The sequence below is a fragment of the Nestor notabilis genome, unplaced genomic scaffold (genome assembly GCF_000696875.1).
Source record: "Nestor notabilis isolate BGI_N333 unplaced genomic scaffold, ASM69687v1 scaffold17362, whole genome shotgun sequence".
NCBI lineage: Eukaryota > Metazoa > Chordata > Aves > Psittaciformes > Psittacidae > Nestor > Nestor notabilis.
Genome location: NW_009919858.1, coordinates 721 through 27,231, shown reverse-complemented (window position 1 = coordinate 27,231; position 26,511 = coordinate 721). Strand labels below are relative to the sequence as shown.

Genomic DNA, 26,511 nt, shown 5'->3' with positions numbered 1-26,511 from the left:
TGCCAATATTTTATTGCTGCTTTCCTCCACCCTAACAGGCAAAAAAAAAGTAGTTCAGCTTATTTATGTCATGACATAAATAAGGGTCAGTCAGCCTTGATACTGAATCCTGCTTCACACTGCACCGCTCCCAACAGAGGGAAAAAGAGAATTTTCCATGCATGCAAAGGCAGAAATCCCAGTGAAATCGTTCCAGACGATGTCCTCCAAATTTGCAAAACAGAATTAACTAATGAGTACAGTTGGAAATAATAATGGGTTTGTTAATGGAGGTTGCTTAAATCCCTTTAACACTGGCTACTTGTGTGATTCTACGACTCAGATGAGCAGGCATGCTGCAGATTGCTGAGGAAAGATCTTTTATTACAAGAATAATAAATTGCATTTTTTTAAAACACTGGGAAAATTTGGAAGGAAAATAGTTTATAAAAACACTGTCAGTTAGCTGTTTTGCATCAGTTATTCCCAAGTAAGAAAAGAAACTTGATGTTGCTTTTAATAAACTTGGCCATTAGATACTACCGTGGAAAGAAGCGACTGGAAAAGAAACTGATGGTTCATTCTGCAGTCCAATACAGAAGAGCAAACTGACTCTCTATTCACCCTGCACAACATCTTACAAAATGTACTACAAATATTTGATATGTGCCCACAGATGGAGTCAGTGGTGCATCTCGTGTGGGGCAGTGCCTGATATCAAATGATTTAGAGGAGTTTAAAGATAGACAGAAACTCGAATTCACTCACTGTGGTGTACAGTGCAGAATAAAAGGATTTCCTTCTTGACCCCACAGATGATAGCTGATTACTCCCTGAATCAGGAGACCTGATTAGTCTTATTTCCCTCCTAGCTGGCATAACTAAAAAACTATTGCAACTATAATAAAATTATATCACTGTCTTAAAAATCTAGCTACAGGCAAGACTCTGACCTCCTGTAGCAGTGAATTCCCAGGCTGGTGACATGCTATGAAAAATTATATTTCTCTCAGTGGTTCTGAATTCACTCAACTTTCACTTGACCAGGTGTTCCCCTAGCATCCACATTAGACAAACAGTGGAGGAAAAATGACAAGACTAGTAGTTTTTTGCTAATGAAATCTTTTGCCAATACGAATAAATTAAAATGTTCCTCTAGCTTTTGTTCTTTCCCCAGCAGGGCCCTATCCTACAAACCATTTACCACAGAGTATCTTCTAAGAGTATATTCTGCTCTACAGTAAGTGACTGTAGAACACAGTCCTAAATCCTGGCAACTGCTGTAGAAAAATCCCATTCATGTAACCATTCCCAGCATTCTTCTCTTAAGCGTTATATGTTACTTGAGCTTTGCTGACCCATACTCCAACAGGGAAGTGGAAGAATGCCTGATTTTTCATATATATTCATGTTGAAATATGACTGGATGCTGTATTATCCTGAGGTTTTTCAAGAGTTATTGCATGCAATCTCACAAAATTTACTTTACCTGCAGGAGCTCTTGATATATGTGTAATAACTGTGGAGCTGCTGAATCATCAGTCTACAGCACATTTTACAAGCAACTGTGCATTTCATTGGCTGTGTTCTTCATTATCCCGTATTCGTGATGGCCCCATTTTAGCTATCACTCACACCTCCATCCTTATCTAATTGCATAGCTCTATTAAAATCACTGGGCTTACAAAGAGGAGTAAGATTCTCCCAGTGTGTATTTCCAGGATTTAGCTCTTAAAAGCACCTTTATCACAGTTATAAAAAAGATGTATTTTTCTGACTGCAATTAATTGTATAGGACAAAAGTTGGACAAGTGAGAAATGATAACTATTGTAAAATAAAGCAAGCAAGCAAATAGTGCCTATTGTATTCAAAAGCACATAGACAAAAGCGTGTTTGCCTACAAGTTGGAATACAGATTTGGGAATCAAACAATACACATTCTCTAACTGGAAAAAAACAAAAGAAAAAAACCCAAAAAACCCAGTAGCTGAAAGGTGTCCAAAGAGAAAGGACTTTGCTTTTCCTGCCCCCTTAAACCATAGTTGGTTTTTAACATCATCTTAAATTGAATTGAATAATAGAAAAGGAAAAAAAAAATAAAAAAATCACAGCTATGCTTCAGTTAAAGCAGAATAAATTCATTTAGAAGAGGATACAGTGTAACTTAAACGAATGTGAAAAGCTTTTGGAACAGAAGTCAGATTACAACTTATAATTACAGTATTTACTACTGATGAATAATATTGCTGCTTAAATAACACCACACGTATATAAATACAAGAATTCCAATTTCATCTGGGTGCAGCAAGCTTGAAGATGACTCCATTTTTTTGGCTCTTTTTTCTAAAAGAATAATAATAAAAAAAAGTGAATCATCAACTAGGCAGGGAAATTGAGTAGAACAAATTTAAAAGCCCCTATTTAAGGAAAGGATCACACTGGCAGTGCATGGCGTACTGTACTGCATGCTATAGGTTCACACACGTCTCAAGGACTCCTTAATCGCAGCATTCCACAAAGGATACTGGCAGAATCAGCCGCTACCTTTTCTGCAGCACAGTGACCAGTTCCAGGAGCCTGTCTCTTTCCACTTCAGCAGCCTGGCGGAGAGCCTTGTGCTCTGTGATCTGTGTCTGCAGCACTTTCAAATCCAGGCTGTTAGTGCCAGCAAGCCTAAAAGCAGCAGAAGCATAGAGAGTCTGTTTCCCATTTCAAAAATGAAAGAAATGAAACAAAGACAGTATTTGAAAAACATGTCAAAATACACTTGTCTGAAGACTAAGTCAGAACGCAAAGCCAGGCTGACTACCTCCCCCCAGCACCAATCTCTATGCTGCAATAAATGGAACAGAAATATTTGGAAATAAAGCTACCATGACTTTCACTAGAAAGGTCTTTTCCTTCACAAGGGTGCTACCCCTTCCCATTACCCCTTAAAACAAACTTCCACCTCCTATCAATTCACTGTCACTGACTCTTCTCCCATTGCTACTGCCAAAGTAAAAGAAGCCTATATGTGGATTCTCCAAAGTGCTAGCTAAGCTGTTAAATGGTGTGCTATTAAATGGTGATTTTCTCCCACTGAAAGGCTTCAGGCAGCATTAGTACAATGGCTGTTCTTGTGTCTGATCCGTGATGAAAGGAAGAGCCAGTTCTCCCATGTATCCCATTATTATGTACTTCATTACTTCTTCGACCTCTTCACATAGGAGTAGTATTCAGGAGTATTTCCTTGAGAGCAAAAAGCAGGAGAAATCTTGGTGGTTGGAGGTTAAAACGGAAAAATGGGATTTATGGAGCATAAAACTAGCAGTCAATTAAAAAAAAAAGAAGATAGCAAGAAGATGCTAGAGCCTGTGTCAGAGGTCTTTGGCAGTATCCAGTAGAAAGGATGGTGAAAGAAGCTGTTTGTTAGATAAACAAGGCACACAGAGATAAGGCCTGCAGCTTGTGGAGCATGGTAGGAAACCTCCCTTGTTTATGATGAAGTTTACATACATACCTTCCAGGTGTGATGTTATTACTGAGATGGAAAGGCTTAGTAGCTGCTGACTCTACTAGTGTATGGCCCATCTTGGACACTGTGCTGAGAGGAAGAAAGCTGTATTAGGCTCTGAGCTCTGCAGAGGGCAATCTTCCAAGAACTCCAGTTGTTTTCCAATGATTGTATTTATTGTTGCCTTCTAGGGAAAAGACTCCCGGAGCCTCCTATGTGGGTAACATACAGGCCCTACATAGACAATAACTCAGCTTGCTCCCCAACTCCAAAACATGCTGCAAACCCACTTTTTGTCTCCAATGTACAAAAAAATGTAGCTCAGTGTTTGATCTCTGGGCTTCTGGGGATACTTTGCGGGCACTCCAGACTAGCACTGTGGAGCTCCATGCCACAGAGTAGTCACACAGCAATGAATGGCCTCGACCCTGCTTGGCTCAAACAGAGCACACAGCCACACAAGCAGCCACTGCTGCTGTTTCCTCACAGGCACTGCCTTGGTCAGAGCACTCTCATCTTATGTGAGTGAGGGTGAGAGAGGAGCAAGCACAGGTTACTACGCTTGTTTGATGGCGTTTGCATGCTGCACGCTTTCTAACCAGATGAATTCCTGTTCTGCAACTACGTGCAGAACTTACTTCCAAATGCCTTCTAAAAATATACTTTATATAGTTTTCTGAACCATTCTACTTTGTAGAAGATCTGTCAGGCTTACTTGTTCTAAGAGGAGGAGACAACACTAGAGAATCATTTCCAGGCTATATGACTTTTATGCATAATATGTGTGCTTGGAACATAAAATTCTAGTGTTTGTTTTCCGAATTTCAGCTCAGCTGCCTAAAAGCAAGTCGCTCTAGACTTAGCCCATGTTTCCTTGTCTTTAAGCTGCAGCTAACAGAGGATAAAGCCTTAATATTGTGGAACAGGCAGAGCTGCCTTCTTGGCTAGGAGTGGTTAATCCTAAAATCAAGTTAAGGTTGGTAATGACAGAAGTAGTCCAGTCTAAAAATGTAGATTTTTAATTCGACATCTCCAAGGGCCTTTAGTTCCTATTTATAGCATTTTTCATTTCATCTTTCCTGATAGGAAAAGATGATTCACTAAAGTAAAACAGAATAGAGTTCATCAGCATATTAAAGTTAATGGAATGAGTGAGCCCTGCTGACCAAATTATTAACGGCTCTTGCAATTTCCAGACTCATGCATTGCCCACCTGACATGTCAGCTATTTTCATGACAGAGCTATGTTAGCCACGTATACAAGCAATAATTTGTGCATCGCACTTAGTGGCTTCTACAAAGCCATTACCCAACCTCATTTTCCTGCTTGCCTTCCTGCTTAATATCAGCAGATATATGAAGTAAAAAAGTGGATAAAATATAGACTTTTATCTAAACCAAGTCCACAGGAGGCCACAAAGATAAAGTACTGGAGCACCTCTGCTATGGAGATAGGCTGAGAGAGCTGGGCTTGTTCAACCTGGAGAAGAAAAGGTTCTGGAGTCATCTTAAAGCAGCTTCCAGTGCCTACAGAGGCTGACAAGAAAGCTGGGGAGGGGCTTTTGACAAGGGCAGGTAGGGACAGGACAAAGGGGAATGGCTTTAAACTGACAGAGGGGAGATTTAGACTAGGTATTAAGCAGAAGTTCTTCCCTGTGAGGGAGGTGACGCCCTGGCACAGGTTGCCCAGAGAAGCTGTGGCTGCCCCATCCCTGGCAGTGTTCAAGGCCAGGCTGGATGAGGCTTGGAGAAACCTGGTCTAGTGGAAGGTGTCCCTGCCCATGGCAGGGGGGTTGGAACTAGATGGTCTTTAATGTCCCTTCCAACCAAAACCATTCCATGATTCTGTGATTTAGTCCTTGAGAGCACAGCTTCTGCAGAGTTAGAAGTGGGAGAATAAAGTCAGTCAGAAAGGTATAATGATGGAGATGTGGAAACTTTGCAATAAAGGTTGTTTTAACTGTAATTCAAAAACATTGAGAAGAACTTTTCTTAATTTCATAGTAATGCTCTATTTTAACTGATTGACAGGGATACATCTGTCAATTTTAAAACCACATTCAGTGTCTAAAGTAATATGGTAGGCAAGTTAAAATTACATAGAAGAAATCAGTTGCAACTTTAATTTGATGAAAAATTTCCTTCTTCCTCATAAGACCAGTCTCAAATTCTGATTGTCAATTAGACCGTGAACTCATTAGCAACAAACCCAGAATTTTAACAGGAAAGGACATAACTTGCTTTGGTATTATGGTCCCTTTACATAGCCAGAGTGACACAGAGCAACATCAGTGTAAACAAAAATCAGCTTTACTGCTGTATTAAGATTAGTGTAATTTACATGGTCTTCAGTGAGGCTTTAAAAAGGGTATTTGTTAAGAACAAATGATGTGGTGCGTTTTCAACATTTCTGCAAGTAAATCCTATTCCAAGTGTATTTATTGATTTAAATAATGAGCCAGTGATTTAGTGCTTACCTAAAATGGCATTCTGTATTAATTCGCCACCCTGCTTTCAGAAGTCTGCTCATTAGAAACCCTGTTTCTCATAAGAGAGAAGAATCACAGGCACTTAAGCTAACCACATAAACATTATCTGAGCTGCAGAAGGAGAATTAGCTGCACTACCATCATGCCAAATGTAGTAATGTCTGCAAGTCTGGAGATCTTTCTCTGTTCCAGGATGAAAATCCAAGAGATAATGTGATTAGAGATTCCCATATACTGTAAACAGGCTGCCACCACTGCTGGCACATAGCACTTGTGGTTTCACACAGTTGCCTGGGAAAACCATGCTTCCAAATAGCTCACAGCAATTGTAAACATTAACATTAGGGTCTTCTTACCGAGCAGATCCAGTCCTTCCAACTTCATTGCTGCCTGATGCCACAGGCTTAAGCAGAGTAGAACCTGGATCTTCTGAGTACTCAAAAGGTGGTGTTTCAGCAGCTTCTGAACTGTCCCCTTCATAGGCAGATTTCAACTGTTAATGTTGGAGCAGGTTATAAAACCGATCACACAGTTCAAAGAAAAATAGCTGCATCAACACCTAATCAGCAGCTTATAATTATGGCTATAAGCATGCCAGAACTTTTGATTTACACAACATCCTAGAAAGTTTCCTTTAGTTTCTATCCATTGCAGAATGAAATCAAAGCATGTTGCATATGAAATCACAGGGTGCACACAGTCTCACTAGAGAAGCACGCAGTGCAGCACCACCACTACCACTGCCAGCACAGTTGATTTGTGTCCCTAACTGAAGTTTGACCTCGGGTTCAATGCTCTAGCCCCCGTTACTGAGGTATCTGACAGATCCACAATCTCACCATAACCCTGTGATGGTTTTACATCAACAGAAATTGGCTGCCTAAATACTCTTAACAAAACCTGACTGTAAGATATCAGATCACATGAGAAGCCTTTGGCAGGTTAGTGGACTTCCTCTCAACTCCTGTGTCTGTGCCCTGGCAATAGTGCCATCTTGCCTCTGTCAGTTTGCAACACTAAATCATAAAAGTTTAAAACATTTTTAACATACTAGTTTGTAAGGGGCCAACCTCCCCAGTTCTTCCATCAGTACAATGAAATTTCCATATGCTTGAGGCCCATCAGACTTATATCAATAGCTTAGAGGTCTGAAGGAAAGGAAATTTTGGAAGTGTTTTACAGTGGGAGATGAGAATAACTTACTAGTGGTCTCATAACTCCTTATAGGGATGTAGCTGGGTATCATGGCAGCCTCCTGATGTCAGCTTCACGTATGTTTGTTTGCTCGCTTCCTTCAGTGACCAAGGATGCTCAATACTGAGAAGTCCCCATTGCAGCCCAACCCTTGCTGTCAGCTATGTGACAGGATTGACACAGAGCCATGTGTGGCTATGGTCGGTATTTCTATGTTTTCTGCTGTTTAAACAGCTTGAAGTTATGTACATGAAAGAAATTCAAGAGTTACAAGAGAAAATTCCTGCTTTACCATTCCAAGAGAACAGACTGTCAGTAGGACAGGTATTAGTGCCTCAAGCTAGCAGCCAACTCAGATGAGAAGGGAGAAGGAAGTGAGAAGGAAGTGGGAGAGCAGATGTAAAATTATTACAAAGCATGCTCCACCAGTTAATTTTTTCTGTCTACCTGAAGTGTGAGTTGGCCAATCTCCTCTTCCAGCTCTTTAACCATTGCTTCTCGTTCTGCCACCACCTGTCTGAGCTGCTGTATAAGGCAGTTTTGTTTCTGAACCTCACTGTTCAAGTTCTGCCCTAGCATGTGCTTGGACTCCTTGTTCTGCTCATCCTGATGGCTCAGGTGCTTTAAGATCTCCTGCATTTGCTTCTGCTGGGTCTGACAAAATAGAAACAATGAGTGAGATCTTCACTTCTGTACACAATGATTATTAAGACTCCCTGGGTGTTTTACACCCTCCAAGTCAGATACCTGTTTAGGAATGCTAGGACAAGACTCTGCTCTGCCAAGCCCATTCCTTGGTGTAAGCACATTGATATCACTACTGCTGCTCCAAGAGTTTAGTCCGTTATGTTTTAAGCATGAGATCACCGCAACAGCATTTATCAATTGAAAGGGGTGCACAGGACATCTACTTGCAATGCCCAGACACATGTGGCTGGGTAAGGACAGTCCATCCCCACTGGCTCCTGCTGGTCATATCAAGACTTCAGCAACTGGGCAGTGCAAGTAGAAAAGACCTAAGCAACTGGGAGAGTCAGTCTGCTGGCAGCTTTGCTACTCAGTGCAGCAGAAGGGAGAGCAAGAAAGGCTGACCTAAGGCTGGCCTTTGACAATGAAGGTGACTTTTTCATAAATTGGATAAAAGTAAAGATTTCAATGTGCTTTTCATGAAATCAGAACATGATCAGATTGTGTGAGCAACCTTAAAAGATGAGGGTAGTATGAGATGACAGCTGTAAGGCTAGGCTGTTTTACTAGTGGCTTTTGGAGTTTTTCTCACACTGACAAAACTAATACTTGTCAGACAGTTGTTTTTTTCAGGCCAACAAACTGCAAGCAAGGTGCTGCTTTGATGTAAGGCATAAAACAGTTTAACCATTCCTTCCCAAGTAAACTTGTGTCTTTCTGTAATAATTTTAGTGAGATGTTAAGACTTAGCAAAAGTGAAAACTGTTATTTGTCTCCTCTGTAATCTGCCTAATGTGCTGGTCAGTACCCACACTCCCCGTGGTTGCCTGGTGTTCAGAAAGGTGAATGCCAGTTTACTCATAAGCGTGTCTTAGCTAAAACCTGAAGAAGCAAGGAAATGGGATTTGAAACTTGTGAGGAGCTGGATCAGGAAACGCAGAGGTAACCCTACTAAGCAGCAGCATATTTTCTATATTTTTTTTTTTTTATTACTGAAATTGGGGAAGACTATTTAGAACAGTGGCAGGACAAAAGGATACTGCAATACCATGACAGCAGCTATTTATTTCAGCATAACTGCAGCTTGTGTCTCTGCTAATACTCTTGGTTTTGAAGAGGCCAAATCTCAGCTCTAGCTACTGCAAGCAAATGTGCATATGGGTTAGTACTCATGGCTCAGCTTGTGTGTTTTGAGCTGTGTAACAAAAAATGAAAGTGCAAAATTCCAGGTATTCTAAGAAAAGAAACCAAACCTACCAACAAAGCTGAAAGCAGAACAGAAAAAACTGTCCAGCATCATGGGTCAAGAATGAAGCCCTTCCTCTACCTACTAGACAACCCTATTCAATCCTTCGTTTGCAAAATGTTTCTTCCAATACTTGCAGCTTAGAGCCACTTCACTGCAATTGTGTCACGGCTGGTGCTGTCTTGCAGCCTTTACATTGTCTGATCCAAAACACAGAGCTGCCTGGGAAACCTCTGGCTGTCACAGTTTGATTCATCAGGCTCCTGTATACCCTAAGGTTGTCTCTGTCATTGTGTCATTAAATGACATCATGTTTCATCACTTACAGAAAGAGGGCTGATATGCAGGGGCTGAGATGAACAGTAATAGTCAGACCATACCAGTAAGGCATCTATGAGCTCATTGTCGTGTTTTCCTTTCTCCAACAAGATTACGATCTGTCCCTTCAGGGTTTTCACTTCACTGCACAGTACTTTGTTCCTGGCTTTTGATGCGTCAAGGGCTTTTTTCACTTCCTCATGACTCTTTTTGAGAGCATCATATTCCCCACTGAGTTTCTGCAGTGATGCAAACACATCATAGGAAATGACAGTTATAGCCTATCACCAAGCCCCAGGTGCTCTGGTGAACTAAAGGAATCACGTATTGCCTGGGAGAATATAAAAAAATGGCACTGGCATTCCATATCATCCCAAAGTAAGTAGATATTATAAATGCTACAGCTCGCTGCCTGCTTGCCAGCATCAAAACAACAACAAAAAGTTAGTCTGTTCAGGAACACAAGTGGACTAGGTTAATTCAGTATATGTCAAGAAGCAAATGATAATTTTGTATTAAAACCTAATTCTGGATGCTCCTGGTTTGTATTTAATATTGCATGAAGAATGCATATCCGGGCAAAGTGCAAGAGGGATGCTACAGAGTTCGGATGTGGCTGTAGCAGGGCTTCTTTCTACATATGCCTTCAGTGTAAAGCCAGTACCAGCTGTATTGCAACCCAGGGTCTCTCTCCCTCTTTCCAGCATCACCTACCGGGACACAGTTGTCAGGTGGCCACATTCCAGGCTAAACAGATACATCTGACACATAAATCATAGAATGGGTTTGGTTGGAAGGGACCTTCAAGACCATCTACTTCCAACTCCCCTGCCATAAGCAGGGACACCTTCCACTAGACCAGGTTGCTCCAAGCCCTGTCCAACCTGGCCTTGAACACTGCCAGGGATGGGGCAACCACAGCTTCTCTGGGCAACCTGTGCCAGTGTCTCACCACCCTCACAGGGAAGAACTTCTTCCTAATATCCAATCTAAATCTCTCCTCTGTAAGTTCAAAGCCATTTTGCCTTGTCCTATCCCTACATGCCCTTGTTGAAAGCCTTTCTCCATCTTTCTTGTTGGTCCCTTTAGGTACTGGAAGCTGGTCTAAGGTCTCCCCAGAGCCTTCTCTTCTCCAGGCTGAACAAGCCCAGCTCTTGCAGCCTGTCTCCATAGGAGAGATGCTCCAGGCACCTAATCATCTTCATGGCCTCCTCTGGATTCAATCCAACAGGCCCATATCCTTCTTATGCTGGGGCCCCCAAGCTGAAGACAGAAGCAGAGGTGAATTCTAAATCTTGTACTGCAGAAGCATGCCTGTCCATGCAAGACTGCAATATAGACAACAAGTATGGAAGCCCTTTGCACAGTTTGTGAAGTGTGGCAGAACTTCCTCCAGCAGATCAAAAACCAGGTGGGTTTCTGAAATGATCTCTGGATGGGATGTAACATACCTTGAAAGTAAAGTAAGGCAAGTTATTACACACTATATACCCAAACAGGACTCTGTTAGCTCACAGTGGTTTACCTCCAAAGTTTCTTTCTTTTCTTTTTCCAAGCTGCGAATCTTTAGCAAGTTCTTCTCTTGGGCTGATAACTTCCTTGGATCAATAAGTGCCAGCAATTCCTCATCAACCTTGCTCAGTGATTTTCTGGTCTTGCTTTGACCCAACTGATTCTCTAGCTCTCGAACCTAGAGGACAATAATGACAATGCATTCAGAGCCTTTTCCAGGAGTACAGTGGTCCAGCCCCAAAGAGGATGTAACCAAAGGGAGCTCAGTGTGGCATCATATTACTCTTGACATTATCATGGTAAACTAACACAGAGCCATGTCTTCTCTTTCAACTGTAAATTTGTTAGCTACTAACAGGCATGCAGATGTCTAGGGCATCTGTGCAGGAAGGAGATGTAACACCAGACCTACAGGAGACTCAGGACACATGGGATATGTGTGCTTTATTTGGGTCACATGGAGGCTAGGCAGACACTCCAAAGCATGTTGAATGCCACTAAACACACATGTGGGCAACAGAATAATACCTTAGGTCTCCTCTAAAAGGGCAGACACCCACTCATCCATCTACATTTAAGCATCTTGGGCTTTAGCAGAATCACCATCCAGGATGTCCACAATCAAAGGCACAGTTCACTAACCTGAATATGGGTACCTAGCACTGGTTTAGATGCCCTGGAATACTGGAGACACACATGATGCAGGATCAACAAGACATCCATAATCCTCTGGAGAGATGACCAGAAGCCAGAGGGACACCCTGTGGCATATCAGCTGGCATTAAACACCTATGTGCAGTCAAGTGAACTAAGCCCCTGCATCTCAGCTATTTGCTATAGACCTTTTTCACAGCCAGTAGAAGGAAAGAGGCACTGCTACAGCACAGTTCCTCTGCCTTGTTCTTGAGTTGTCTTCCAGGATAAGATGCACCTACCTCACTTTTGATCAAGTGATTGTATTTACATGATCCCCACTGACTACTGAAGGGCCCTGAGGAGACTGGCTCAGAAAGAAATTTCGACATTAGAGTACAGTACACACAGTCTTCAGATGAATCCCAGCCAGGGGGCCTAACAGAAGGAAAATTTAATTTGCTCCAGGGAAATGAGAGGTTAACATTTTCAGTCAGAGTGCAAAAGTCAGTTTGTTGGCATAGAATTAAACAGCAGAAAAAACTACCTCCCCGTCTTGAGCTGACATTTCAGCTAGGCTGTGCCCTTCAGAAGATTCAAGAGTTAAAGATTTTACTGAAGTTCCTGGGGGAACAACTAGAAAATCTTATCTGACCTCAATTCTTCCCATCTGACTTTAGGCACTGAACAAAGGTGTCTAAGTCAGAGCACAGACAATGAACAGGGGTCCTTTTCTACTCAGTGGAGAGAGGCACCTTCGTAACACCCTGGAATTTTAACTGCCTAAAGTCACTGAGCTCTCTCCTTTGACACAGATGAGAAAGATTCCCAGCTTAAATACTGAAGCTTGCGTGTTTGCAATAGACTAATTACTATAATTTGCAGAAACTCTGAAAGACCCTGCACGCATCGACACATACTTAAAATATAACATCCCTGCCACCACACACGCACATGCATGTGCAGACACATACAAACATACCTAAAAACTACTACAAAAGTTACCATAAAGTGTTTTATTCTAACAGTTGCTTTCTTAAGCATAGAAAACTGCCATGTAGTTGCAGTAAACACTGTACTGGGACATACCTTATAAGCAAGTATAGATGCTAGGAGTTATGTAGTAAAGAACTAACAGTATCTTTACTTTAAACTGATGTAATAACTGTACTCAGAAAGAGCACCCTGGTACCCAGCTTACATGGCACCATGCACGGTCTTGACTCACCTTGCTTTGGAGAACAAGAATTTGCTGGGCTCGTCCACGCCAGCTGCCAGAATTGCTCAAGAGACTTTGAATATTCACGTCTTCACCAACTTCATTTGCTAAAAGCTATGAAAAAAAACCTAACATCAACAAGAAGACTAGGCTTTAATACATGTTGTGGAGAGGGGTGGAAAAGCTGCTCATTCTAGCAGTAAACACAAAACACTATCTATACAGAGTGGCCTGCCTCTGATACTCAGTATCTCATGTGATGTAAGCTCTTTCAGATCATTATTTCAATATAGATTCTTGGTGGGTAGGAGAAGTTTGGCTAACAGAAATGGTTTTACTTGCTGAGGTGGATTTTTCAGTATTTTGATATATTCAAGTATTATTCTTTGCTTTTTTAAAAATGTGAATCTGTGTTTTCCTGCCTGCCTACAGAGAGTGCCAAATTGTACTCTTTAGCTGTATAGCTGTGTGGCAAACTGTGCTACTTCTGTAAAAAAGATTTCAAATTCATCACCAAGGTTTACTAACTAGTACTTAATCAGAACCAAACAGGAACAGACTAGTGTCTTAATACACACCCTTGCAATCAGGAATTGAGCCGATCTCTCCTGCACAGTTCCAACACAGGCACATTAACAGAGCTAAAGTTAGTATGAAGATCATTTAAATTATTTATAAAAAGGTCAGCAGAATTCTATTTTTAGGACCGTATTTCTACTCTGATCTGCATTGCAGGTCTCTTATGCAAAGTAATGAAACCAAAGGAAACAGAGCACATAGGAACACTTTAAAATCCATCATGAATCAAAAGGGTTACTGCAGGTGTCACTCCAACAAGCTGTACTTTAGTTCAAGCATTGTCTTTAATCCCATTGATTTCCATGGGACTGAAGCCTACATTTAAAGTAAATACCTAATCAAATGTTTTGGAAAGGAGGAATGGGCCTGAATGTGTGCATTAAACCTATACTGCTCTAGTGGGACTTTCAAACATTGAAGAATCTGTACCTATCATAGCAATACAAATAATGGACACAGTCATCCAGTCATCATGGCAGAGCATGAAATCTGTGTGCCCATGTGCATATCTTCCCAATGCAACCACTACACCCCTGTCTTTCCTTACCTCTTTACAGTTCACTGGAATATTTAATGGAGGCTCAAAAGAAAAGAAGCCTCCTGATTTCACAAGAATATACCTCTTGCACAGGATCCCAGACACAGACTGCATCCTGCAACAGTACCTTTTGTGTCATCTTCAGTTCCTGCTTTGCAGATTGGAGTTGGTTACGATATTCCATCACTTTAAAGTTGGCTGCAGTTAATTTTTCTTGCAATGCTTTCACCTCTGGACTTTCAGGCTTTGAAGAGAAGAATGTACTTGGTAAGAACACAGTCCTCAAGGAAAAACTGAAGTGATTAAGATCCACTGATCCCTCAGGATCACAGAATCTTCTTTTTCCAGACCCATGCCTTCCCTAATTTTGGGGGTACAGAGGCGATACAAACACAGCAATTTGGCCACAAAACTAGCGACAGGGATATGTTCTTGTCATAGGGAAAGGACTGCACAATAGAAGAGAACTAAGTATCTGCTTCTGATTTCCTCTCTTCAGTTACAACTCGTACCAAGTTTCCTTCTATCATCTTCAGAGTTGATTGCTTGGTTTCTGCATCACCACCACCAAGACAACGTATTTTTCCTACGGCTGTCTGTAACTGTAAAGAAAATGCAGTGTTATTATAAAATGAATACAGTGAAGCGCATACCTCCATGAAATATTAATTAGCAAAAAAGTGCAACATGGATGTTTATTTACTCTAGGAAAAATAAACCCACCAAACAACAACTTCATTTTCAGTTGTTTTTACATACAAACAGTAGGAAAACATAATTTTTCCCTGAAATACTTCCCAAAGTAACATATGTTACTTTAATGTGGAATAAATTCAGTGAAAATGTCTCTGACTTGCCAAGACAGGATCAGTTATCAAGTATGGAGACTTCTGGGGGATTTTATTACCGTAAGTTCATAAAGTGTTTATATACATAAATGTAAATCCACTACAGTACAGGATATTTAATAAAAACCACATAGGCCTACTCACCAAAAGAATGTAAAAGAAGGAATGACTACCTATCGCCCTATAGCTGACATTTAGCAATGATGTTAAGGCCATTCTCTTTAGCTGGTAGCTGTAAGGTAGCATTTCTCAACCTGTGAAGAATATGTATTCGACTGCTTGCCACAGCAAAGGCAGGCAGACAAAAAGCCATTCCTGATCTGAACCATGTCCTATGTTGAGATTGCAAAGACTTCTTACTGGACAGGAGTGTTGTAATTTGGAGCTGAAAAGGCCAGGAAACGTTGCTTTAAAGGGCTGAGACTTCATTCTTTGAGGTTGAAGGAAAATCTTTATTATTTGCCTGAGTAAAAAAAGGCACTAAGGAATAGCTTCTTGATTAAAATCATTATTTAGTGAAACACAGAGTTTAACTTGGAACCAGCTTTAACGTTGTCCCTTCTTTGCAAGTAAATCAATGGTTAGGCCACCCCTTCTACACAGTTCATTGATTCTTTCAGTCAATGGACTGAGAATAAGAAATTTCGGCTAGTGTTGGCAGCTGCTAGGTCAAATTCTAAGGAAGTTTTCTGCAAACATCCATCTGCAGTATTTGTTTACATGCACCACCCTTCCTTAAGTGATAGCTCAGTGGCCACACCTTCCATTTTGTTTGTGGGAACAGAGTCATGTTAGAACACTTTGGATTTACATAGTTTTCAGTTTTTATACAAGCAAAGAGTTAACAATTGTGTAAAATAACTGGTGAAAGTACATATTGTGATGCAATTGTGTCACCACAATTCATTTTGCAGGGTTTAAGCCATCTAGAAGTCAGCATAGGGGACGAGACTCAAATCACAAATTAACATGTTCCTTGTTCTTAGTGTGGGAGTCTTTATAGAGAATGGAGTCTGGCCGATACAATCAGGTAAGTCTTCAGCTCACTCTACAGTAGACTCGTACATTACGTCAAGTGGATGGACTGGCTGTGGACTCGGTTTTGTTGCCCACTCACAGCTGCCTAGTTCCATTTGAGGCATCTGAGAGTATGCACCAGGTCTTCAGGCACTGCACCAGTCAGCACTTCAGCACTGCCAGTCCTGTCATGTCCAACAGCCCTGCAGGGATGTCTAGGAGGTTTAAGTAGCATCTCAGGTTGTACTTTCACACGTATGCGTGGGCAACTGAATGGCACTTTAGTTGTCTTGGTTCTTTCTACAATCAATGGAAAAAGATAAGTGTGTCTAGACAGTGATCCAGATTAGCATTAGAGCTACTAAAAAGATATGAATCAATGCAGGTGTCTATCTGTGACAGCTCTCTTTCACAGAATGGTTTGGGTTGGAAGGGACATTAAAGCTCATCCAGTTCCAACTCCCCTGCCATGGGCAGGGACACCTTCCACTAGAGCAGGTTGCTCCAAGCCCCGTCCAGCCTGGCCTTGAACACTGTCAGGGATGGCGCAGCCACAGCTTCTCTGGGCAACCTGTGCCAGGGCCTCACCACCCTCAACAGAGAAGAACTTCTTCCTAATACCTAATCTAAATCTCCCCTCTGTCAGTTTAGAGCCATTCCCCCTTGTCCTATCCCTACATGCCCTTGTAAAAAGTTCTTCAGTTTTCTTGTCAGCCCCCTTATCTTCCTATAGTTCTACTGAACAAGTACAATCCACAAACTCAGCCAGTCATCATTAGTTTAGAGAAAAGCCACTCCAAATGAGGTTGTAAGAAAATGTAGAACATTGACCAGGACATAGTTTCAGCACAGTTCATGCTGCAGTTATCTTTACCTCAGATGAGACAGATTGCTGTGTTTAGTTTTGATTTTGATGATGTTGATTTTTAAGGGCAGATTAGTTCACATTTAACGTGTCCATCTCTGCTTTGACCAGCAATTCTTGTTTCTTGAACATTTCTGTTTGATCCCAGTTTGATTTCCTTTCCCAAAATGCCTGTGGTCCTTTCTTTTGGGTCAATATCTGACGGTACTTTAGATTTCTGTTTGAATAATGGTCATTACACTTCTGCAAGTAAGGGATTATAACCAACTTGATTTTTCTTGAAATTATTTGTGGCTTGCTCCCTTTCTTGTGTGATTTTGTAGACCCCCATCGATACCTGACATTTCTTAGCCAGCCTACCAACTGCTTGACAAGACTCCTCTGACCAGAACACTGGATTTATGCAGGTGTTCTCAAAATTTTAATCTACCATTTCCTCAACTTCCAGGTAACTGGGGTACAATTCAGATACATGCATGATTTGTGATAACCGATTGTGAAAGATGAAGTCAAAATGCATTTGTCAGCATGATAAATATTATTGATCCATTTAAATGATGCTTGTAAGGAAGCGAAGTGCAGAAAAAAAGCATTAAAAATTACCCAAATTTTTACCAGTATTGTGTAATGAAGAGCAGTAGTAGCCAATGAACAAAGTAAACAATGCCATCAGGGCCTCTCATTTTCATTTTAGCAGTCACCTGAGTAAAATCATTCCTGTGATATGTTAGCACGTATGAAAAATTCATACTAAACCAGAAAAATTAATTTCCCTGAGTGAAGATTTGCTGTTTTACATGATCTGGTTTGTTACTATCCCAGTTCTGGAATTACTTATGTCAGAAAGCAGCTTTCATTATGTGGACAAATAAAGCTTAGAAGAAGAGAGTACTAATTCATGACTGGTATTAATGAGGTGGGAATGTAAGACATTTGTATGAAGTTTGCTTCTCCTCACAAAAAAAAATAAAATCAGAAAAATATCATTTGCATAGTGCTAGAAAAGCCTCTATGTGGCAAATATACATTCCTAATCACTATTTCATAAATTCTTGGGTCATCACAATTTATGGATTTAGGAGCTTCCCTAGCTCCTCCTTTGTGCAAAGGTGAAAACACAGCTGAGGGCACATATCCTTTTCAACTCATATGGACAGAAATTACAAGAACTCAAAGCAAGCACGGATGTAAGAGCAAATACAAAATGGGAACATGAATCAAACTCAGTTTCTCCAGGCCCTCTGTCCCAAAAGATAGATTTCTATGTTTTAGCATGCAAAAAAAGAACAAGAAAAATGTCTCACTTCTCTTTCCAGCTCTTTGACTTTGTAATTCAGTTGCTTCACTTTGGCTTTTTCAGTCTCAGCCTCAGCAGTTATCTCACGATTCTTTTTGGCTAATTCAACTATTTTAGTAGCTGCAACATCTCCAGTGAAACCAGACACCCCTGAAAAGTATACATAAAAGCAAAGGACATATCTTACACGGAAGATTCAGAATAGATGATGCTTTTGTTCTCTGTCCAGTGCACAATGTACTTTTATTGTTTAATCCATTTCTCCCAGAGCTGTGCCAGGCACTTAAATGAACAAGAGAAGGAAAAGAGGCATCAGTGATTCCAGCTGGATTGCTTGGTCCTTTGAGTCAGCATCACATGGTGGCTAGCAAAGTCACATTTCACACTTTAGCAACAGCTACATGTCAGAAGGCCACAACACTGGTCATAGCAACATTACTACATAGAAAGGGTAGAAATGTTTTCTGCTCACTGCTGTGAAGGATAGTTATGAACAGGTTTTTGTGGTGTATTACAGGAAAAGACAACACACTATTTTGTGCTGGTTGTTTACTAGTGGAGGAGTTGCTGAAACAGAGGTGTGAACTTTTTAGACATCTGTCCTAAAAGGTCAGGCACACTATTACAGTTGGGTCCTGGAAAACGTTCAAGAAATTTCATTGTGCCTATTTATACATCCCTTGAGATTATACACGGAGCCTTACTGTATTACTCTCTTAATTGCTCTTTTAAACAGACACTTCATTCATCTCCTCATCAGAGAGGGTTTGATTAGTGCCATGAATACAGCAATCCCCAGGACTGGCTTGTGTGTCTCTTGGCTTTTGTTAAGTGACACACATCACATAAGTGAAGAAAAGTTCTTACACGAGTGCAAAATCAATATAATTGCATACAATATCCATGGAAACCTCTAGCTCAGCAATGAATATGAGCCTACAATAACAAATCTTTGGTGGGATATATGAGGATTGAACTCAGCTGTTGTCATTCTTTTAACTCCTTCATCCTCCTTCAGTGCTCTGAAGGATTAATTTTTCTGTGACATCTGTAAAGATTATATTCAAGAGCTGAGGCAAGATGCAAGGATGACAGATCACTTTTAAGTGAATTCTGAGTCCCATAAAACCCCTAGAGACATTAAAGGGGCTATGCAGAATATGGCTGGTAACAGAATATGACCCTATATTACTATTTTAAAAAAAGAGTAGAGAACATAGATTTATTATTTTTACAAGCATTTCCACTGTTCTTATTCAGTTATCTGATTTGTGTTTCCGTTCCTATCTAGAAGGTGCACACATTTAATCAAAGCTTTTAATTCCCAAGCAATGTGGTCGAGTCTTTTGCCATGTTGTAGACAAGGAATACAGAAGCACGGGGCAAACTGCCACAAGCTGGCAGACAAATCAGCCAGAGAAGCTGCAACAGCACATCTGGCTCCTGGTCCTGACCCAGTAATAGCTCATCACCTCTCCTATATACGAGCCACGGGCAGTTTTTAGGAATTAAGGTGTAATTTAAATGTTACTTAGTTCTGCTTATTGCTGGCTTCCCCTAGCCTGGTCATCTCTGCTGTCCTGAACAACAGTGGCACCCAGTGGAGGAAACGCAGCCTACACAGTCCAAATTCCAAAGGACCCCCAAGACACTTTAGAAGCCAGACTTAGCATTCAGCCAGCATCCTGCATGTGCCCTATTCAGGCAAACAAAAGGAGCCTGAACAAAGAATTTAATGCCACAAAGCAGAGAAAGCTGCAACGCTGCTCTCTGATATTAACAGAACGTTTTCCAAAATATGATGTCTATGAATCGTAAGTGGTTTTGTGCCAATAACGGCAAGTTTGCAGAAGATCTGTGAGGAACAAAGATCGCTGTGTACCCCAAAAGGACCCTATACTTCTTTTAAGGGCCATATAATTATCAGTAACAATATTCTGCACCTTAAATGTGACCTGTCGGACTACCAGAAGTCATTTGGTCCTTTCAATAGCTCTATAAGATGGGGAGTAGCAGCAGTAGTATTCATATTTTGCAGATTATGAAACTGAAGACTGAAGAAGAGAGGAAGGCACAGATCTATAAGCATACATGCTGTTCCATGTGTAAGTGCTATCATGTAAAACCACAGCGAGGAACTTCCCTCTGCAAATAAAGCCATGAGACTCCTTACACGAGAGAGATGCTTTGTAAACTCAGCAAAGGCAAAACTGTGTCAGCTGAGATCCTTGCCAAATTTAGGTAGCAATTCTAAGCATTGACTAAACCTATAGTCAGGTGTTTAAGTATATTCAAAGTTCAAAGCCAAGTGGTTTCGGTGCTAGTGCAAATTTCTGCAAGCTCAACAGAGAACAAGTCTCTCTCACCTGAAACCTGAATTTTGATCCTTCCTAGCAGAAGCTTATTATAGGAGTGCAACAGAGGCAACCACAACATGACTAATACACTCCTTTTTAGCACAAAGCAGGTAAAGAGATGTCATATTAGTATTTCATTGCCAGAATTACCTCTACTGTCATCAGCATCAAGCAAATTAACACAGTGAGAATACAAAGTTGCTGCATTTACCTGACAAAGCCAATCTATCCTCCTGCATTTTTTTCTGGAGTTGCTTTATTTCAAAATCTTTTTCTGTCACCAGTTTGTACAGTCTGCAGTTCTCGTCTCGGACCTCTCGAAGCTGATCCTGGAGCTGCTTATTCTCAACCTCAAGCAACCTTGGAAAAATAAAGCATAATGTAAATGTCAGTGTAATGTGTTTCAAATAGATGCTTCCAGAAATAAAAGAATGAAATGACTGGATGATAGATAAGCTGAGCTTACCTGGTGTGAGTTTACTGAAATAAGTAGCATATCGCAAAATTCAGATCAGAACACAAGCTGATGATCTGACCAACTCAGTTAACATTTCTTCTTAAAAAATTCTGCACTTCCTTGTGTCGTCTGGGGCAAAACATCACAGAACAGGTATCTTTCTGAGGTCACTGAATAATCTCATCCCACTCAGTGTCATTTAACTGTTTCTTCAGGAGAAACCAAGCAGGCTCACCATTCAGCATTCATAACATTCAGGCTTTACTTTCCATATTTACCAAAGCAAACAGAGCATCAACTAGAAAAGCTGTTACTGAGATTCTTTCTTTTAAAATTAATGCTTTAGAGCAATTCACAAAATACCCATTTCCTGTGTCCTCATCTGGTTTGCTTGGAACCCCACCAGCAGGAACTGGCATTAGTTTGCATTCTTAATGTTGCTTTCTGGAATTAATTTAGAAACAAAGAATATCAGAAAACCCTTTGAGCAGGATGAAATAGCCTTGCTTCTCCTATTCTTCAGTACATTTAGTGACATTTAAGGGTTTTATCTCTCCAAGACACCCAGAGAATTAATAACTTCAATTTCTTTGCTGTCCTTATGTGATGGTTCCTCTGAATGTAAAATCTAGATGCTAAGGCCTTGGGGGCTCAATTCAATTGTGAGCACTCAGGCATCTGGGATGCCCCAGGATTATCTAAGCTCCTTACGTGAGGCCAGCAGCCATGACATAGGATTCTTGAGAAAACTACTGGAGCCCAGGCAAAGAATCAAAAGCATCTCAGAGAGCACTTGCCACTTACGTGTGTGGACATATGAGCCAACTCCAAGAACTACTAACATCCTCCGACTTTAGATGCACGTTTTAGCCAGCAGCAAGCAATGAACAGGTCTCCATTCCCCAAAGAGGAAATCAAATGTACTAGAGAAGTTGTACTGACACTGTCTTTGGTAAATATATTTGTGTTAAAGACCCTGCTGGCTCAAGTCCATGATTCCCATTCTGCCTGCATAGCCTCTGAGCTTCCTCTTCCACCCATCTGAGTTTCCTCATCTTGTTCTATCAGAGTTTCAGGGTGCAGTCCCACTCCGTACTAAGACACGGGCATCTCTCTGTAAGCAGCAAGCCAAAACGCACACAAAAATCAGAGGAGGTCTAGTCAATATGACCAGTATTGCCTACAGGCTGGCTGCTATCTGAATTGCTCTCTCAGTGCCACTAAGTGCCCTGATGAGGGGACTCAGTTCAGTTACCCACACACAGGTGCCATTTGGCTGCCCACTTGACCCCAGCTGCTGCTGCTGAAGTGTGTACGTCTCCTGTGTCCTATCATTCCCATATGGAACTTCCTGATACCCTACAGCATCTCAGATATCATTAGACACCTAAATCAGCCAGATGAATTGACCCCTGGATTCTTATTATCTACAGAATGGCCATAGATATTTGCATTTTGGTGCTTAATCTGGAACAGTGTCCCACCCATCTGGCCTATAGAGTGATTGCTCCAGACTACAACAGAAGTACGTAGTTTGGATGTGTCCTGGGTTCAGCTACAGCAGTCATTTTTTCTCCTTCTTAGTAGCTGGTGCAGTGCTGTGTTTTTGACTTTCAGTCTGGGAACAATGCTGATAACACTGATGTTTTTAGTTGTTGCTAAGTAATGTTTACTCTGACCAAGGACTTTCTCAATCTCATGCTCTGCCAGAGAGGAGGGGAAGCCAGGAGGAAGCAGAGGCAGGACACCTGACCCAAGCTGGCCAAAGGGGTATTCCATACCACAGCACGTCATGCCCAGTATATAAACTGGGGGGAGTTACCCGGAAGGCCCAGATCGCTGCTCGGGTCGGGCTGGGTATCGGTCGGCGGGTGGTGAGCGGTTGTGTCCTCTTCCCTTGTTATTCCTCTTATCATTATTATTGGTAGCAGTAGTGGTTTGTATTATACCTTAGTTACTGGAGAGCTGTTATCTCAACCCGTGGGAGTTACATTCCTTCGATTCTCCTCCCCATCCCTCCGGGAGTGGGGGGAGGAAGGAAAAGGGGGGGAGTGAGCGAGCGGCTGCGTGGTTCCAAGTTGCCGGCTGGGCTTAAACCACGACAGGATGATCACAGAGATTTGGATTAAGCCCAGTTGTTGCAGTATATACCTGTGGCTTTAAACATATCCACAGCCAGACAAGTCAGCTACCTCAGTAGTCACCTAAATCTTTTCTATTCAAAAGCATTAGCAAGCTTTTTGCTCCAACTGGACTTTGGAACTTTTAATTGCTCACTCCATAAGTACATGTCAGAAAAAAATGACCCCTTAAAGCACTGCCATAAACAGCACAGTCAATTTATGAGACAATAAGAAATGCACTTGTGTTTCAAAGCTGCAAATCAAAGGGAGATCAAAGTCAGCTGTTTACAAAGGAGAAGAAAGCAAGCAGCACTCTAAGCAGAGACAAAACTAAGTTATTCCCACATGTAACCCCTCATAGAAGCGAGCAACCAAACTGTGTAGCTCTAATTAGAGATACATGGACAAAAATATTTTTAACAGAGAATTAACATGAAAAAAGGCTCTAAGCTCTTATCACACCTGAGCAGCGATGTCTTCCTCTGAGCTGGCTTCCCAGTCTTGACAAAAAGCACTTACAGTAGGATGGACAAAAATCCCAGCTGCACAGAGCTCCGGTCTCCTCTGAGAAACTTCTCCATCCCATCCACCCCAGAGTGACTCCGCATATTACAAAGGAGGCAGCACGTTCCACCCAAATGGCTCAGCTACAGAAAGTCAGCCAGAAGAAACAGGCTGCCAAAAGGTAACTCTTTTCACTCTAGTTCAGGGAAATAGAGCCAGGTGAAGCTTATGAGCAGGGTCTGTGACTGAAATTCAGGTGTCTTTCCCAACTCTGTTACAAATTCTCCATGTGATGAGGAGAATCACTTAATCTTAAATATACCAAACAGAGCAGAATCATAGAAACAACCAGGTTGGAAAAGACCTTTAAGATCATTAAGTCCAACTGTTCCTCCAGCAGGGAGGATAAAATGACAGAAAGAACAAACCAGAAAGATAGAAATCTTAGCTAACTTCGCCTGAACAAAATTTGGGAGTAGGACAGAGAAAGGGAAACCAAGCTCCCAAGGCTCAGAGGAAGGGAAACTTCTGAGGAGAGAATGTTTCCCATTGCTGCTATTAACAACATCGAAGTGCTGAAATCACTGCCACTGCGGACCATATGGAGTCCTGTTATTCTGGAATAAGTTTCTACTGTGTTGTCATGGGAATACTGCAAAGTACATCCTGATGAATCCATTCCAGAAGCAAATTCTGCCTGGACTTGATCATAACCACTCTTTTGCTGAACACAGATGTACATAAGCAAAGGACAATCCAGACAAATCTGTTACACCTGCCACGTCAAATGGGGACTTTCAACAGTCCGTGTCAGTGAAAACGGAGATACGTAATAGCTCTTGAGTTACTCAGACCTAAACTACTGGACTGTAAATAGCAGAGAACTGCTGGGACTCTCCTATTCTCTGCATGTCAGAGAATGCACACTGCACCAGTATTTGCTATGGAAGCGCCTATGCCCTCTCCTCAACTAGACAAATCTGCATCTGAACTATGGGAATCAGTCTCCCTCTCCATTAAAAAAAAATATAAATATATATACCTAAAAAAATCAGATCTCCATAGTAATCTTCCATATACTATCAGAACAAAATGTTGAAGGGAAGAGGACAGCTGGTAGAGGTCACATCAGAAGCATAACTTGGCAAATCCAACAGTCGTGGTGAGGGACCCATGTGTGAAGTACGCATATGTATGATGCAATGGAGAGAACAGCTCCCTGCTTCCACACAGACTTCCTGAGCAGCATGAACACTACATTTCCAGAAGTACTTGCAAGTTTCAGTGGTTCACTCCTGGGCTCCCTGCATCTGCACAGAAGCTCTGCTGCAGCTAATGCACTTGGGCGTTTCAGGAAGCGATCCTCAGGAACAAGCTGAGCAGGGAATTGCCCAGAGTAGCACAGAGGGAAGATCAGCATTTAGGAATGAATAAACCTTGATGGGTGGCTTGATAAACTTTGGTAGACATGCCCCTCCCCACTTCAGATGCTGGGAAAGGAAACCATCTCAAAAGTATATGTCTAACTGTGGTTTTCCACTCGTAATCTGATGGTTTTGGCAAAGCTGCCAGCTCCTCCTCATTGAAATGACCTGAGATAAAAGTACCCTTGCCCCAGAAAGTGAATCCAGTTTCCAGCAAACAGCTGTATCAGCACAGCTGAAATGGGGAAGCAGAAGCAGGAATTTCTTCAGCTGGCTTCACCACTAACACAGAGCATATCCTTGAACAGCCAACGCTGCAGACATCTTTGGTATGTGTCCAACTTCAGAGCTGTTCTAGTTTGTAAAACAAACATTAGTTGGGTCAGAAGGAAAGACCAACTATATCCTAGGAGGAAGATAAATTATCTCAGCCGGAGTTTCAAATCTCTGCTCCAGTAACTCAGCTCTTAGAACAAGATTGAGGGAGATCCACACCAGAATGTCTAATGTCCTGGTAATCTAGATACTGCCCCAATGGGTGAGATAAGACCCAACCCCCTGTCCCCAGTAAGACTGAAAACCTTACCATGTACAACCCTGTCAAGTATCTTAACCAGGAGGCAACTCTGCCTACGAGTCCCTCCTACATAGCTGTCTTTTCATCTACTAAATCAGGTTATATTGCAAAGATAGCTAGGGCAACACTTTTCTGCAGGCCTCTGGGGTGCACCTATTAGCTGCTTTGCCCTTATCTCTCTTTGGAAATTACTCATGTAGGGAACCTGTTTATTTACAAGACTAGGTAGGAACTAACCAAAAGTGTTAGTGATCCTGAATTACTGGATTTTGTCAGTACCTAGCTGCCCCTAGGATGTCACCCTTAACCTCTCTGTCCTTTTACTTCTCATTTGTGAGACACTGAAAATAAAGAGCACATCACAGTGCTCTAAGGATAGACATATTAGGGACAGTGAGAGTCTTCTCAGCATACTGAAAGCCTGCTTTGTGAAGAAAGTGTGCTGTCAACTTAATATGAGTTTCATTAGACCACATGCTAAATATAGTTCTGTGACTTCCTGAAGAAATGGTGCTGCTACAGCTTTACCTTTTGCCACCATCTTCATTTACAGGTTGTCCTACTTCAAAGAGGTTTAGATCATTCGGGATTCTGAAAGTCTCCTTTGCATTGCCATTATCACCCTTCTGACTGTTCTGCTTTTCCTTCTTCTCCATTAGATTTTGCAGCTGCCTTTGCTGTTGTTCTTGATAAGCCTTAAATTGGCTTTTAAAATGTTCATTCTCTTTGATGTTTGACTCCATTGTTTACTAAAAGCATAACAAGAAGAAAACAAAAAGTAACATCGAGCAGAGATCAATATCTCTTTGAAAAACATCCTTCTCTAGCAACTGCTTTTCAGTTTTCCCTCACTGACCTCTGCAAAGCCTCCCTGTCACCTCCTCCTCTCAGCCACCAGGCTCTTCAACCCCACCACCTTGCTTCAAGTGCCTTTTTCCATAAACAGCTTTCAAGCAGCCTTCAAAAAAGTCTTCCAGCCTTTTCCACTCTAGCATCCAAAAAACAATGTTTTAAAATGTTTTTCAACACCTCATTTAAATAAACGTTTTTAATGAAGAGCAAGTTGGGGTCAAACCCAATCAAGTGTGGCAGGCAACCATGTTACGCTAACCAAAGGGAACACAAACTGTTGGCAATCATCCAGCCTTCCT

At 41.5% G+C, this 26,511-nt stretch overlaps 1 protein-coding gene across 1 annotated transcript in view; it reads right to left on the bottom strand.

The window, feature by feature from the left end:
* LOC104402533 (coiled-coil domain-containing protein 13-like) overlaps window positions 1-26,103 on the bottom strand; it is a 30,306-nt gene extending 4,203 nt beyond the window's left edge. The window contains 14 exon segments of the mRNA XM_010010430.1: window positions 1-2; window positions 4-31; window positions 2,525-2,653; window positions 3,483-3,566; window positions 6,322-6,458; window positions 7,607-7,813; window positions 9,473-9,649; window positions 10,936-11,100; window positions 12,784-12,888; window positions 14,019-14,135; window positions 14,404-14,493; window positions 17,926-18,068; window positions 20,487-20,635; window positions 25,889-26,103. The exon segment at window positions 1-2 is cut by the window's left edge and continues 137 nt beyond it. Of these exon segments, the coding sequence (XP_010008732.1) occupies window positions 1-2; window positions 4-31; window positions 2,525-2,653; window positions 3,483-3,566; window positions 6,322-6,458; window positions 7,607-7,813; window positions 9,473-9,649; window positions 10,936-11,100; window positions 12,784-12,888; window positions 14,019-14,135; window positions 14,404-14,493; window positions 17,926-18,068; window positions 20,487-20,635; window positions 25,889-26,103 (1,748 nt within the window).
* Window positions 26,104-26,511: the final 408 nt, after the last annotated feature.